Here is a 16,218-nt window from a genome sequence, read left to right as displayed (position 1 = left end):
GCCCACCAAGGGGTAAGGCTGGTGCCGGAGCCAGCGAGGCTGGGATAGGAGCCTGCCGTGAGGCAAGGCCGGTGCTGGGGCCTCCGAGGCCAGGATAGGAGCCTGCCAAGGGGTTAGACTGGTGCCAGGATCAGCGAGGCTAGGATCGGATCCTGCCTGGAGGCAAGGCCGGTGCTGGGGCCAGCGAGGCCAGAATCGGGGCCTCCCATGAGGCAAGGTCGGTGCTGGAGCCGGCGAGGTCAGGATCAGAGTCCTCCAGGTAGCCAGGCCACTACTGGGGCCATCAAGAGATGGGATTGGAACTTGCAATGCGGCATGCACAGAGAAATATCACAGAAAATAAAAACCAGATGCTTCCCCTAATTAGCAAAAACTAGGAGGAAAGGGGTAACAGGAGGAGGTCGAGTTTGACCAATCAGAGGGGATGGGATGGGGGAGGATAGAACCTCTTTAAAACTCAGGAAGTATGTAAACAAATGTATCAAAGATAATCACCAATCAAGCATGGGATTGAGGGAGGGGGAGGGAACAGGATGGGACTTGGATGAGGGCTAATTGGATGATGTGTGCTTGTATATCCTCTCAAGTCTTGTATTCCAATGTGATGTATGATTACAATGCACCAATAAAAATAAATAATAATAAATAAATAAATAAATGAGGACAAGTACTTGGGAGGCTGACAGGAGGATCATAGGTTCAAGGCCAGCCTCAGCTCCAATGTTTCTAAATAAACAGTTAAAAATAGATCTAGGAAAGAGAAGGGTGGTAGCGCATGCTTGTAATCCCAGCATTCAGGAGGCTGAGACTGGAGAATAATGATCTGCAGACAGCTTCAGCTTAGTGAGGCCTGTTGCAACTTAGTGAGCCCCTGTTTCAAAATAAAGAATAAAAAATAGGGCAGGGGTATAGCTCAGGGGTCGAATCTCCCTGGGTTCCATCCCCAGACCCACAAAAAGACAAAAACAAAACCATAGGTCTTGGGGTGTAGCTCAGAGGTCGAATGACCCAGAGGGTTCAATCCCTGCTACCACAAAAAATAAAAAATAAAGACCAATCTGATTCCAAGGTGTTCACATTTTAATATGGAGTGTACAATATTAACTCTAACTAGACGGTGGAAGTTAGGTAAGTTTATTATAATCCCTTAACCAGTAACTGCAAAAAGAACAATGAAAAGTATTATTTCCCAAAAGTCAAAAGGTAAATTAAATGGAATGCAGTACTAGAGATGGAACACAAGCATTCTACCTCTGAAGTACGTACCTAGCCCTATATTTTACTCTTTATTTTTGAAACAGGGTTAAAAGTTTTATTTTTGAAACAGGTTAAAAGTTGTGGAGGGCCCAAGTAGCTGAACCTGTGATCCTCCTGTCTTAGCCTTCCACATATTGAGGTTACAAGTGGGTACCAGCACACCCAGCTAATGAGGAGGTTTAATGAAGATGGAATTCTATAATTTTAACTTCACAAATTCTTTCGTATTGTATTTTTAGTTAATATAGCTATTTTTTAATATTACAGCCGGGCGTGGTGGCGCACACTTGTAATCCCCGCGCTTGGGAGGCAGAGACATGAGGATCTCGCAGGTTCGAAGCCAGCCGTGCTGGCTTAAGAGACCCTGTTTCCAAATTTCAAAAGTATAAAAATAGGTCTGGGAGTATAGCACAGAGGTAGAAGGGTTTCCAGGAACCCCAGTACCACCAAATAAATACATAAATAAAACGTAGGCCTAAATAACCAAAACTGTGTTCCAGTGAGTCAGAATGGAAAAATAACAGCCTACCTAAGGTTAAGGGGGTAAAGTAATAAGAGAGAGGGAAATAACATAGAATAATTAAAACATATCCCAATTTTAAGGGCAATAGCAACACACTAAGACAGACCTGCAGATTTCAGAACAAGATTCTCCAAATTATGATATTCTTTAGAACTGAGGAAGGTAACTATCAGACCTCATTTAGTGGTTGTATAATCAGTAAGAAAATAAAGCAGAGTACAAAACTATAGATATAAGATGGGCATGGTGGCGCACGCTTATAATCCCAGCATTTGAGAGGCTAAAACAGAAGGATTGTGGTTCTTGGACAGCATTAATTGGTGAGGAGGCCCTTTGCAACTCAGTGAGACTCTATTTCAAAATAAAGAAAATATAGGACTGGTGGTGCAGCTCAGAGGTAGAATGCCCCCCTGGGTTCAATGGTCAGTACTGGGGGAAAAAAAACAAAAACTATAGGTATAAATTAAAAAAAAAAAAAGAAGAAGAAGCTTGGAGAGAAAATCATCTACCTTACATACAGATTACAGCTGTCCCAAAAAAGGAAAAAGAAACAAATGAAAACAAGCAAAAATTTAACTAAGGACAGATCCATATCTAAAAACTGATGAAGCTTCAAAGTTCAAATTGATGAAGCTTCAGAGTTCAGAATTCCTTAGTGGCTTTTTATATACAATCTCAAAGAAATCACAATTTAGCAATCTCTTCTTTGAATATAAGCTACTTTCATAACTTTGACTTTGGAAACAGATACATATTTTTCATTTTTTAATGTTTGTTTATCAAACCAGTGAAATAACTAAAGAAAACAATTATGCCATGTGTCTTTAAAATACAGTAACTTCACTATATATCCCTAGAGTAATATGCCCTATACACAAAAATAACTAATAGTGTTGGTAGTGATATTCTGTGACTTAATGTAAGAAATACAAATAAGTGATAAGGTTGCCAAAATGTCTCACAAAAAGAAGTCAGGGCTCCTTGGAGAAATGGCTGATTCTATGTCTGAGACATGAAATATGCAAGATAAGCCTGGAACATCTTTCATAATTAAAAAAAAGTTATAAAAGAATTATAACAAAAAAGCTCAGGAGTCAGTCCTAACAGAGATAAAGATGAGACAACTGAATATCAAAAAGGATAACTCTAATGGATAGTAATATATAAAATATATTTAATATGAATAATACTCAAATCATCATTTAGAAAAGTTGTAAGTCATTTCTGATACAGTCTGTTATGGTTTGGATATAGAATGCCCCCTGGAAGAGTATTAATGCAAAAATGTTCAGAGGTAAAGTGACTGAACTGTGAGGGTTTTAACCTCATTAGAAATTCACTTAACCCATTACGGATTTAACGTCCTGGGTGGTAAGGTAGGCAGGTAGGTCGTGACTGGAGGAAGTGGGTCACAGGGAGTGTGCACTGGGGACTATACAGATGCCCATGGAGACACTGGCCCTCTTTCTCTCTGCTTCCATCCTTCATGTGAGAGCAGTGTCCTGCCAACATTCCCTAAGCACCACAGATCTCACCAGCCCAACATAGACTTAACCCTCTAAAACCTCCAATGCTGGGAAAGCAAAGAAATCTTCCTTAAGTTGTGACTATAACATAATCTGTACCTCTAAGTGACCAATGTTGAAAAGGGAAAAATATTATCTCACTATAAGCAATTTCAGGCATTAAATCAAAAAATAAATAACAGAAATGCTACAACTTCAAACCCTTAATGATTTATAGGATATAAACCAGGGTTTTTCAAGCTCACATTATTGATACTTTGGGCCAAATAATGAATTCTTATAGGGAACTGTCCTGTGCATGTTAGGATGGCTAGAAGTGATCCTGGCTCCTATTTATTAGATAATTAACACCCTCAAAGTTTTGACAAGCAAAACTACCTTCAGACACTGACAAATATCCACTGGGACGCAGAATTACTCCTGGCTGAAAAGCACTGATCTAGGCAATAACCATCATCAATGGCTACCAACATGACCAAAAACCCCAACTAGATGCTTTTTTTTTTTTTTTTGGCAGTACTGGGGATGGAACCCAGGGGCATTCTACTTTTGAGCTACACCCCCAGACCTATTTTTAATTCTTTATTTTGAAACAGGTTCTCACTAAGTTACAGAGGTCCTCACTAAGTAGCTAAGGCTGGCCTCAAACCCATGATCCTCCTGCCTCAGCCTCCCAAGTACTGGGATTTTAAGCGTGAGCCACCACACCCAGCTACTAGATGCATTTTGAAAGACTAGCCTTTCCCAAAAGATTAAACTTCAATCTGATCACACCTTCAGCTCCATCTGCTATTTTGTAGGAAATTCATACTAAATAGCACCATGAGAATATAATTTTAAAAACCCAGACTTTGAATTTTTTTTTTCAGTAACAAAGACAAATAGAAAAAAAGAAAGGGAACCTACAGGTTACAAGACTTCAGAGACAAACCAACCTACTACAGTATGTCCACTGTATATGGAATAAATGATCTAGGCAGAAACAAAAGAGGAATCATTGAGACAGGGTGAAGAAAACTAAGCCCAAGAGGAAAGAAACAAGTAGACTATTCAATACTTACATAAAAGGACATCACATAGTTCTACAAATGCAATTACACAGTGGCATGTGTGTGCACAAGCACATGTGCATGTACAAACACCTACATATACATAAACAAATTTAAAACATCTTAAAAAATATAAAGTAGATTCAGGATTCATAAACATTAAGAGAGTAGAGAGTAGCATGAAAGGAAGAAGACATTTGTAACAATTAAGTTTTAGGTCTGAACATCTAAATATAACAAACATGACCAAAAAACTCATTAGAGGAAAAGGTATTTACTTATTTATTTTGTGGTTTGGGGAATTGAACTCAGGAACATTCTAACTCTGTGCTACAATCATAGCTTTTTTTATTTTTCATATTCAAACAGGGTCTGGCTAAGTTACCACGCACTGGCACCAAACCTGCAATCCTTCTATCTCGGCCTCCCAAGTGCTACGGTTACAGGCACACACCACTGTATCCAGCTTGACATGTTTTTTTTTTTTTCTATAGAAAAAACTATTTTAACAATCAAGGATGACTGATAAATAAGAAAAAAACAACTGATAAAGCTGAGTTCATACCATGGAGTACCAGGGATAGGAGTAGTAGCTACTGGCTTTGCCTTCTGGGCAGCCTTTTCTTCTTCAGTCATCTCTTCTTCTTTGGGCTCCTAAAAGAAAGGACATTACTCACATTTAATTAGTAACACACAAAAAAAAATGTATAAAAATTAGTTGTTACTGAAAATATCACAAAGTGCAAGACAAGGTCTATTGCTACAATTGGGAGGGAAGATCCTGAGCATGAATTTCAAAAAAAAAAAAAAAAAAACAAACAAATCCCTGCCCTACAGAAAGAGTTGTTGAATTCCACAATACCAGAAAACAGCAGCAACTGGTCCTCTCTTAAAAATGTACTACCTACATGCTAGTACATGCAAAAATGGAAAACTATGGTACAGAAAATTAGAGACATTAGGTTGCTTTTTATTTCTAACTTTGCTAGTACTAAAACATGAGTTCTAGGTGGCCCCCTTACTGAACAAAGGAAGTTTCCACAAACAGAAACTTAGTGTTAGAAAAGGATCATTCCACAACAATAGGGAGGACAGATAAAATACACCCAACATTATATGAAGTCACACCTTTTTTTTTGGTACTAGAGATTGAACCCAATCCATTTATTTATTTATTTATTTATTTATTTATTTATTTATTTATTTACTTATTGAGGTACTGGGGATGGAACCCAGGGGTATTCTACCTCCAAGCTACACCCCCAGCCGTATATTTTATTCTTTATTTTGAAACAGGGTCTCACTGAGTTGCCAAGGGCCTCACTAAGTAACTGAGGCTGGCTGCAAACCACGATCTTCCTATATCAGCCTTCCCAATGCTGGGATTACAAGTGTGTGCCATCTACACCTGGCCAATCCTTTTATTTTTTAAACAGGGTCTCACTACATTGCTGAGGCTGATTTCAAACCTGATTTCCTCCTGTTTCAGCCACCCAAGTACTTGGACTACAATCTTGAGCCATCACACCTAGCAGCTACACTTCTTTTTTTAAAAAATTTTTATTAGTGCATATCAATTGTGTAGAATGGTAGGTTTTATTGTGACACACACATATATATATATACACACACATATACATATGTATACATATACATTTAAAAACATGATTTGAGCCACACATGGTATCCCAAGCCTATCATGTCAGTACTGGGAGGCTGAGACAGGAGATCACAAGTTTGAGACTAGACTCAGCAACCTAGCAAAACCTTGTTTCAAAATAAATATAAAGGAGCCTAGCATGGTGATATACCTCCATAATCCAAGTACTTGAGAGGCTGAGACAAGATGATCACAAGTTCTAGGCCAATCTCAAAAACTTATGCCCTTAGCAACTTAGTGAGACCCTGTTTCAAAATTTTTTAAAAAAAAGGGCTGGAGGTATAGCTCAGTGGTAGAGCTCCCTTGGATTCAATTCCAAAAAAGGGTAATTTAATAATTGTTCACTCCCAAATACCTTTCTCTCTCTCTGCCTCTACCCTAATGGTTTCCCTTTTACTTTATAGCATTCCATGATTCTTTCCCCCCCTCTAGCTCCCAAATATGAGAAAAGCATGACACATTTGATTGACATACTTCACTCAAAATTATGGTCTTTAATTCTATCCATTTTCCTGCACATGACATAATTTGTTCTTTATGACTAAGTAAGACTCAACTCTGTGTGTGTGTGTATCTCACATTTTCTTTATCCAAAGAAGTAGTGCTTCTAATAACATGCATGAATTTGAAAGTAAGGAGGCTGGAAATCAGGTTCAAGATCTACTTCAATATCTCAGTTTAGTATAAAAGCTAACTGAATAACCATCTCAAAGAAAAAAAATTGAATTAAAAATTCAAAGTTTAAAATTTCAGACATCAAGCCAGGCGTGGTGGTGTACACGTGTAATCCCCGTGCTTAGGAGGCAGAGACAGGAGGATCGTGCAGGTTCAAAGCCAGCCTCGCTGCCTTAAGAGCCCATTTCCAAATAAAAATATAAAATAGGTCTGGAAGTGTAGCCTGGAGGTAGAAGGGTTTCCAGAAACCCCAGTACCACAAAAAAAAAAAAAAAAAAAAAATTCAGACATCAAATTTATAACACGTATTTAAAAATATATCAAATAGATGTTCAGTTCCTACCAATCAGTGAAAGTTAGCTCTTAGTTACAAATCATTATAGGCCTTTACCTCCTTTATCTCCTTCATAGGTTCCTCTTTAGGATCCTCCTCCTCTGTCTCCATTGGCAGAGGTTCTTCAGAGGGCTCTTTAATTGGTTCTTTAATTTTCTCTTCTAATTTTTCTGTTAAAAAATTAGGATAATGTCACTCAAAAGTTACTAAGTTACTTCTTGGTGTAACTTTTAGAAAACCTGCAGAGAATAGACACTTGAGATATTCTTTTTATTTGTTAACCATAAAGACAAAATTCCTTTCCTTGTAATATCACTGACTTGAATCTAATGTAATCAGGAAACTCCTCAAAGACTTCCACACTTCAAACAAACATAAGATCTTTCATACATCACTAGCAATATTCATACATTTTGCTGAAAGGGATAAAATACTAAGATATTTAGGAAGAAAAACTGGGAAGTATGAAGTTTTCTGACTCTAAGGGCTCAATTTTTTTCTTTACAACACATACAATACACACATTCCTTCCTGATCAATGTTACCAACCTCAATAAGGACAACTGACAACAGAAAAACATGTGCATGTGTATTTAACATATATATGACTTAATTTCAACAAATGGAAAAAATTACAACAAAAATTTAGAAGAAAACCTTTTAGGACTGGCTTTTAAAATAGATATTCTGTAGAAATAATTTCATAGTCATAATTATGTATTTAACATATTAAAAAGTAATTCCAGATTTCAAACAGCATTCTACTTATTACAGTTTGTATGTCCCAAGTCACGAAACTCTACCTTTTTCTTTTAGTTCCTGGGGTTTTTCCCAGGTTGATTCTAATGTCCTATTGTTGTAATAATATGTCTTTCCATCTGCCGTTTTATATTCTGTCCATTCAGAAACGGCTGTTGCTCCAGCTAAGGTAGCAGGTGAAGCTGCAATGGCGACCTGGGGATGTATCATGGGTACAATAGGAGGAGCCATTCCTGGCAATACACCTAAAAAAGATTACATGAAATTAAAAATTAGATCCAAATATTAAATTGGAACATTAAACTCTAAAATATGAACTAAATCTATTAAATATTATGGACCAACTGAAACAAGAACTCGTATGAAAAGATAATTTAACTATTGTTCAATTCTATTTCCCTAAATTCAATTCGCCATGGAAACTCAATCCAAGAAGTACTTTTAAAAACAGTCAGAAATTTAGGTTTCTTTTATGATGAAAGTCTGAACATAAATTATAAGCATCATGATACATTCTCTACATATAAATAGAAATGTATTTTTATAAAAATTTTCAAATTCTAATGAAATGATGGCAATGAATATATTTATTGAGCATATTTTCCTGAGGCAAATTATCTAGTTCTAAAATATTTCTAAATGTATGAATAAAATTCTCAGTATTAATATGACTCATTTACCAAATCTAAGTGATTAAAAGTTTTTGTATTGTGTTGAGTTTACTCTTCCTAAAAAAAATCAAAGCTGCTTCTATTTTTCAAAAGACAAATCAAAATTTCTATTTTAATAAAATAGTTGATACTATATAAAATTAAATATGATTTGAATAAATATATGAATCAAAATTGGGGGAAACATTCTTGAATCTAAGATCCAGATAATTATCTTACTTTAATAACTAAAGTAAATTTATACTATACACACAAATATCCACACACATTTACTCACTAGCATGCAAGCATAATCACATCACTTTACACATGGAAATGATTTTTTTATATTTAACTTAAAAACACACATGAAAAATAAAGTTAAATGTTATGAATATGAGAATGAAGTTGTTTACACTTATTACATAAATTAAGATATAAAGTGATCTGACCTTATTTGCTTTTGTGAACCAAAGAAGCTAATACTACAGGCAATTGGGAAAATTAAGTGTTGGCCAAATATGACAACTGTATTTATACTGCTCATTAAAAAGAAAAATATAAAAAAATCCACTCACTTCGGCAAAAAGAAAAATAAATAAAAGGATAAACAACAACATTCACTACCATGCCAACTTACAGACAAAACAAACTAAGATGGTTTTAAAAATTACCGGTCTTGGTGGTAGCGACTGTCTTTACATACGGGCAGCTGACTATTTGCATCATTGCTACACCTGTAAAATGGATAAGCAAGCACAGGTTGGAAAGCTGCCATTGTATGTCAGCTACCACTGGAATTCAGGGAAATAATTTACCACTACAATTTAGAATGCTATTTCCAATGAAAAAGACCAAGAACGGAGTAAAATTTTTTTTGTTTAACATTTTGTGGGAAGTAGTATTGAATCCAGTAATACTAATTCTAAATCATTACATCAATAACCTACCAGCCCTGATCATATTTGAAAGAGTCTCACATGTATGTAATAGATTCTCATGTGGGTGTGACACTTTCCCACAGGATATCAAAATGCTGCTGCTCAGAAGCCAATGAAAGGAAGATGCTGAATGGCACTGATAAGATAACTTGCTATGCTGCTGCTAAGCTAAAACTATGCAGGATTCAAGGGATGAAGCACTACTATGCAAAAGTAGAAAGGAATAAGATAGGAGAAAGAGGAATGGTAGGAACAGAAAGAAAATAAGCCATGAAATGGATGCAAATATTCCGCTGCAAGTAATTTAAATAAAAGACAAAGATGAAAGAAAGTAGCACTCAACTAATGACAAATATGCAAGGTTAGTGCTGCTCCATACACAGGATCTTGGAGGCGGGCTACAACAAAGAGACACCTAGCCTTTCTAATATTTTTACTAATGATATGGGCTGATGGCCACGGAAAACTATCACTTAGGCTGACCAAGGAAATACCACTTGTACTGAAGATTGGAAATTACGTACAGTTCTGAGAAGAATGAAGACTCATCATGATGCATTGCGATGGTGATATGCAAGGATATGATAGGAAAAGCTGGAAAACTAAGACTGATTAACTGAGATAATTCAAAATTGAGGCTGAAGAAGAGTGTAGGTCAAATCATTTTTAATCGTTGTGTGTAAGAATTAAAGTTTGGTACCCACAGAAATTAAAACTAACAGTAAACTGCTTTCCCTACTAATGGACAGGAAAAGATATCTTCCCTAATTCAGACTAAAATTTAAGTCAAACTCCTGGGTTTAGAAGTAATGTAACTATGTTCACACACACACACCACACAAACACACACACACAAAATACTGCCAATTTTTTAAGTGTCTTTAGTTTTTTAATTACTATTTTAGATACAGAATACTAGAGCTACCCTTTTCTATTAGCTCTTACTAAAATAAAAATAATGCATCATAAAAATATGCTGAGTAAAGTTATACTGTAACTTTATTTCCCCTATTGGTGAAAGAAAGCAACAGAAAAAGTCAGAGCATGTGTTAAGTTTAAATTAGGATAAATACTGCCATCTACAGGATCACCAAACATTAAACCAGCATTAAAAATGCAATCTGTATACCATATGAACGAAACTATCCTCCAAAAATAACTTAAACAATATAACAAAAGAAAATCAAATATTTTCAGATTTAGACTTAACTGCCATTTTTAAAGCTCAGGCCAACACAAAACTCTATCAACAAACCATACCATGCCAAACATCATGTTTCATCTCATGCTAAAAAGATGTAAAGCTTTCTCAAAGTATTACATGTACATTATGACTACTCACAAAATAATCACATAGCTAAAGTCCTAACTTTTTATTAAAAAGGAGAGCATTTATCTAAGTTTCCTACAGTAGTCATCAAATTATGCTAATGAAAAATTAGAAAATTTCGTTTAGTGTTTTGGGTAATTCTTTAGTCAATGACAGTAAGTTCTTTAAAATTCTAAATAAGATTTTAGTTTTATAGAAATCCAGCTGGGCATGAAGGCACAAGCCTGTAATTCCAGTACTTGGGAGGCTGAGACAGGTTGGAGGACTGTCTCTGCAAGTAGTGAAACTAAACAACCAAGCAAGACCCTGTTTCAAAATAAAATCAGGCTGAGAGTGTAGCTCAGAGGTAGAATTCTCCTAGGTTTAATCCCCAATACTACACATACACAAAAAAGTAGAAATCCTATAATACCAATCTAATTTATTACTCCCAAATACTACCCTTTATTCCTATATGTCACATAATTTATCCACATCAAAGTGTTTAATTATTCTGTTTAGTCATCCTAATTAGAGCCATACAATGTTATTTCAAATAGAATTTAAGGCTTCAAGATAATTACATACACATCCCTCCTGCTTACCTTAATGCTCAGTTGAAATAAAGAGGGAAAAACTGACAGACAGATGTCATTTTACATAAAACCAAAGATCTGGGGAGGAGAAAAGTCTCAATTGCATTTTTCACTGAGACACCTTATATAGAACCAAATTAAAGGAGAAAATAAGAAAAATAAAATAACAGAAATGCCTTAATATAAACAAATATAACACTTTCTATAAGACACTGACTCTCTTTATCTTAGATAAGATCTTAAAAATTATCAAATTCAACTTCTCTTCCAATTGACCTACAAAATATTAGCAGCTGTCATATATCATATGCCTTTTACTACCAAACTTCACAAGTACACCTTGATCTAGTGACCCAAATGGTCATCACCATTTAGCCTATATTTTTTAATGATAGGGAAAATGTCTGGAAGAACATGTGACATCAAATTGCAACTATAGCTGAAGGGATTTATTGTGACAAAGTTCTACTTTCTACTGAAATGAATTTTGCTAGTCTATAACAGGTTACCACACTACCTCAGTCTTCTCTCTACAAAATAAACAACCGAGCTTTGTCCAGATCACCCAGAATCCACAAGTGATATTAATACTGTCCTAAACCCTGCAGCACACCCAGATTTCAAGAAGTGATTACAACATATATCTTCCTATAAAAATTATACCCAGAGGAAAGCATTCAGCTGCTTGTCTTAAATTTAACTTAGAAAAGAGATAATCCGTATCAGAGAGAACATTCTTGTTTTTATCCTTGTATTCCAGTAATTTCAGTTTCTTCAACATCACATATAGGGTATTCAATACTGTATCACTAATGTGTAAAAGGCTTTTCAAAAAAAAAACTAATAATTTTTTCTTTCTTTGTCAGGTATATTATCTGGAAATATCCTTTTCAAAGTGGTTACAAAAGTCTGGGCACAGTGGTGTGTGCCTGTAATCCCTGTACCTGAGAGGCTGAGATAGGAGGATCTCAGGCTCAAAGTCAGCTCAACTTAACAGCAACTTTGAAACAGATCCTGTTTCAAAATAAAAAATTTTAAGCCAAGCATGGTGGCGCACACTTGTAATCCCAGCATTCCGGAGACTGAAACAAGAGACATTTCCTGGACAGCTTCAACTACTTAGGCCCTCTGCATCTCAGTGAGACCCTGTTTCAAAATACAGAATAAAAAATAGGGCTGGGGATATAGCTCAGAGGTAGAATGTCCCTGGATTCCATCCCCAGTACTGAAAAAATAAATAAATAAATAATTTTAAAAAGAGCTGAGGATGTAGCTTACTGGACTCAATCCTCAATACCAAAAAAAAAGAAAAAAGTGGTTGTAAGAGAAAAAAAAGACAACTAGAGCAATAGAGATAAAGGTGTATAAAATCAAAATAGGTGTGTCACAACTCTATTTTTACACAGAAACTAATGTAATTATATAGGGGCAATAACGGAGGAATGTGAAACGAGAGCAAGAGGCCTGGGTTCTATTCATCCTTGCTACAAACTAGCCCTATAAAGATGACCTCTTTAAGATATCAATCAGTATTTTCAACTATGAGAATAAATCATAGACCATGGATTAAATAAATGCATTCAACATCAACAAATGCACTTAAATCAGAATGTCCAACATGATCACTACTTAATTACTATAGGAAGAATTCTACTCTACAATCTTCTAATTCTTTCTCTAGTCTTAATACCTTTTCATCATAAAACACAAATTCATCGTTAACAATTTAAACTTTTAGATGATACACGTTATCCTTTACTTCACAAATGTTATAAAGGAAGCTTTTGGTGTATTTTATGAATTTAACAGTTCAGTGACTTAAATTTTCTTCCCCAAAAAAAACATAATTAAGAGTGTGGTGTCTGGATCTGGAGGCTACGGGACAAATCCCAACACCATCACTTATTAGCTATATGATCTTGGGCAAATAACTTAAGCTGTCTGTGTACCTACCTCACAATATGGTTGTGAAAATTAAAGGAATTAATGCAAATAAAATGCACTGTATATAAATGATTCAACTTTGTTGGCTATTATGACTTGTGGTTTCTCAACTCAAATGCAGAGACTCAATCCCTTAAACATAATGCATTAGAACATTATATGAGATCATTTTTAATCCTCTGAGGCTATTATCCAAAGCAAATGTAGCTTTAAATGTGACTCTAATTTTAAAACATGTAAACAACAACAAAAAAAGGACATTTACCAAAACTTAAGAGAAAATATTGCAGTTAGCCATGAATCTTTCAAAAACGTTTCACACAGGTGAGATTCAAGGCAAATTTCTAATGCAACAGACACATGAGAACAAACTAACTGACAATATGAAAAAAGCTAGAAAGATTACTGTAATCTGTTGGTTTACCTGGAAGTGGGATTGGCATGCCAGGCAGGGGGACACGGAACGGAGGCACCATCACTGGTGGAAAAGCAGGTATTGCTGCTGCTGGCTGAGGTACTGAGTGAGGGACAGCCGGAGGTAACGTCTGCGGGTGCGGCTGGGGAACGGCTTGCACAGGAGTGGCTGTAGGGGCAGGAGCTGAAACACTAACTGTAGGCGTGGCAACAGAAACAGCAGAACTTGGGGTCTGATCTTGTGTTGTGGGTGCTAATAAAAGATAAAACAAAAATACATATCACTCCTTCATAAACCACCTTACAATGTTCATTCATCATTCACTCATTCAGTAAGTATTTAAGGGCCCATTCCATGCACTGTAAGAAATCTGTCAAAAAGTCTGTTTTCAAGAAGCTTGAAAATAATCAGTTAAATGAAATAGAGAAAAATAATTAAAATACACAGTGAAAAGGGATAAATGTATGGGCCTACAAACCAAGACCCAAAGACTGCCTTTAAATGTGGAGAGGGTACAGGAAAAATTTATAGTAGGGTGGCCTTTAAAGAGTAAAGATGTCAAAAAGGAAAAAAGGTAGTGGAAAGAGAAAATAAGCAAGTGATAGAAAAACTATGAATAAAGGCAGAGTAGAAAGAAACAAGGAATTATTCAGAAAATTGATGGTAAAGCAGTCAACTAGTGAAGGCATACCAACAAAACCAGTGAGTTGGAAAGGTAGGCCAGAGGCAGTTAACAGAAGCCTTGAACAGAAAGCTAGGGAATTTGTACTTCACTTGGTAGGGAAAGAAGAGAATTTACATAAATAAAAGCACCTATAATACCTATAATACCATTTGTGATGGAACAGTAGTTACCTCTGTGTATCTTTCATGTTTTCCTTTTCTCTCTCCCTTTTCTTTTTCTCTGGTACCCAGAACTGAACTTAGAGCCTGTGCACACTAGGCAAGCACTCTCTAACACCTAGCCACATCCTCATCTCTCTTTATTTTGAGAAAGGATCTCAATAAGTTCCCCAGGCTGGCCTCAAATTTGTCTTCCTGCCTCAGCCTCCCAGGTAGCTCAGATTACAGGAATGTGTCCCCTCATTAACTCACTCCTTACTTATATGCCTTGTTAAGAATTTGACATTTTTATAAGAATGCATTCATGTGTTATCTATGTGACTTCACCAATGTATTGAGGAAGGCGGAGTAAAGGGTTTTGTATGGGAAAATAATAATATCACTTGATAAATAAACCTGGTAGATGAACAGGTAGAAAAGGAAAAACAGCTGTGGGGAAAAAAATCAATTACAACACTACCAGGATTGTCCGAGCAAGGAAGAACAGAGGAAGAAAGATATGCAGATAACTGGTGACTGACTGGGTATGAACAAGTGGAGTAAAAAGCCTTTCAGGCTTCTCTTCAATTATTTCAAAACAATTTTTAAATGCTCCTTGTTTTAAGCTCAGGTTTAAGCTGTGGGTATAGCTCAGTGGGAGAGGGGATTTCTGGGTTCCACTTCCAGCATCACCTCCCCCCATTTTTTCCCCAGATTTCCATTGTGAGACCAGAAGAATGTGAAATTCGAGATTTGGAATCTATTAACCCATTATTTTTTAATTATAAAAAATAAATTTCATCTCTAGTTACCATACTTAAACTGACCTACAAAATCAAATCTGTATTTCATACTTTTTAAAGTTTCAGTTCTCATATATTACAAAATATTTGTTATTCATAACTCATCTTTCAAATTAAATTAATTTTGGTAATTTTCTGGTAGAAAATACTTCATCCATTTCCTGATATAAAGTATCAAATGCCACCTATACTGGACTAAGAATGAACTGACCAAATTAAATAATATAAACAGTGCTTTCACAATTCTTATGCCACTTCAATTATAAATGAAAGCATACTGTTTGATACAAACCACCCAATAATCCATCTGTCAGTATATTTCCAGCTTCTAACAATGAAAAACTCACTTAGGCTGGGCAGTTGTGAGCAATTTCATACTTGTTAATAAGGGACTCACCTTGGCTAAATAGACAGCAGGGCCAAACAAGTATCTTCAGGGGCCCAGGAATGAATTGTTGGTCTAGCATAGACCTAGCCTTAAGGTACAGTATCATATTAATATAATTTTATAACAATGTGAAAAATACAAATTACATGCAACATTTTCCCAGTCCCATACATATACCATTTAGCATTTGAAATCTACTGAATGGCTGAAAATATATTTACTTATTCTTCCCAACTTCCTTGAGAAGTAGATTTCGTGATCACTTTTTATTAACTTACACAAAATGAGTTTATACTCAACAGGGATTAAAACATAAATATTCTTAATTTTAATACTATACATCTATAGATCGATGCTATATGTCACAGAATTAAATTTTGCATTATAATAGTATTCAGATAATTACTCAAATTATGATCCAAAGTAATACCACCAGAAAATATATAAAGTGAGTTCATAAGGGGATCAAATATCAAGTGGAAAGGAACAACAGTAGATATGGCAAAAGTATTCACTCAACTTATTATTTTCCAGCATAGTATATTCTGAATTTGATGAGTAGCAATG

General features: G+C 35.6%; 1 protein-coding gene across 12 annotated transcripts in view; it reads right to left on the bottom strand.

Annotated features, from left to right (window-relative positions):
• Positions 1–16,218, bottom strand: part of TCERG1 (transcription elongation regulator 1) — a gene marked incomplete at both ends in the record, with an annotated part of 70,591 nt that overhangs the window by 39,962 nt on the left and 14,411 nt on the right. For 5 of the 12 annotated variants that reach the window (XM_080709575.1, XM_080709576.1, XM_080709581.1 and 2 more), the window contains 4 exons: positions 4,921–5,009; positions 7,082–7,194; positions 7,828–8,028; positions 13,648–13,890. In XM_080709575.1, the coding sequence (XP_080565701.1) occupies positions 4,921–5,009; positions 7,082–7,194; positions 7,828–8,028; positions 13,648–13,890 (646 nt within the window). Of the gene's footprint in view, positions 1–4,920; positions 5,010–7,081; positions 7,195–7,827; positions 8,029–9,107; positions 9,171–13,647; positions 13,891–16,218 lie in introns of all 12 variants that reach the window. The other 7 variants (XM_080709578.1, XM_080709580.1, XM_080709573.1 and 4 more) reach the window with 3 other exon arrangements.

This window comes from Muscardinus avellanarius (assembly GCF_963383645.1).
Source record: "Muscardinus avellanarius genome assembly, chromosome: 1".
NCBI classification, from domain to species: Eukaryota; Metazoa; Chordata; class Mammalia; order Rodentia; family Gliridae; genus Muscardinus; species Muscardinus avellanarius.
This window is presented reverse-complemented; position numbering and strand designations above follow the sequence as displayed.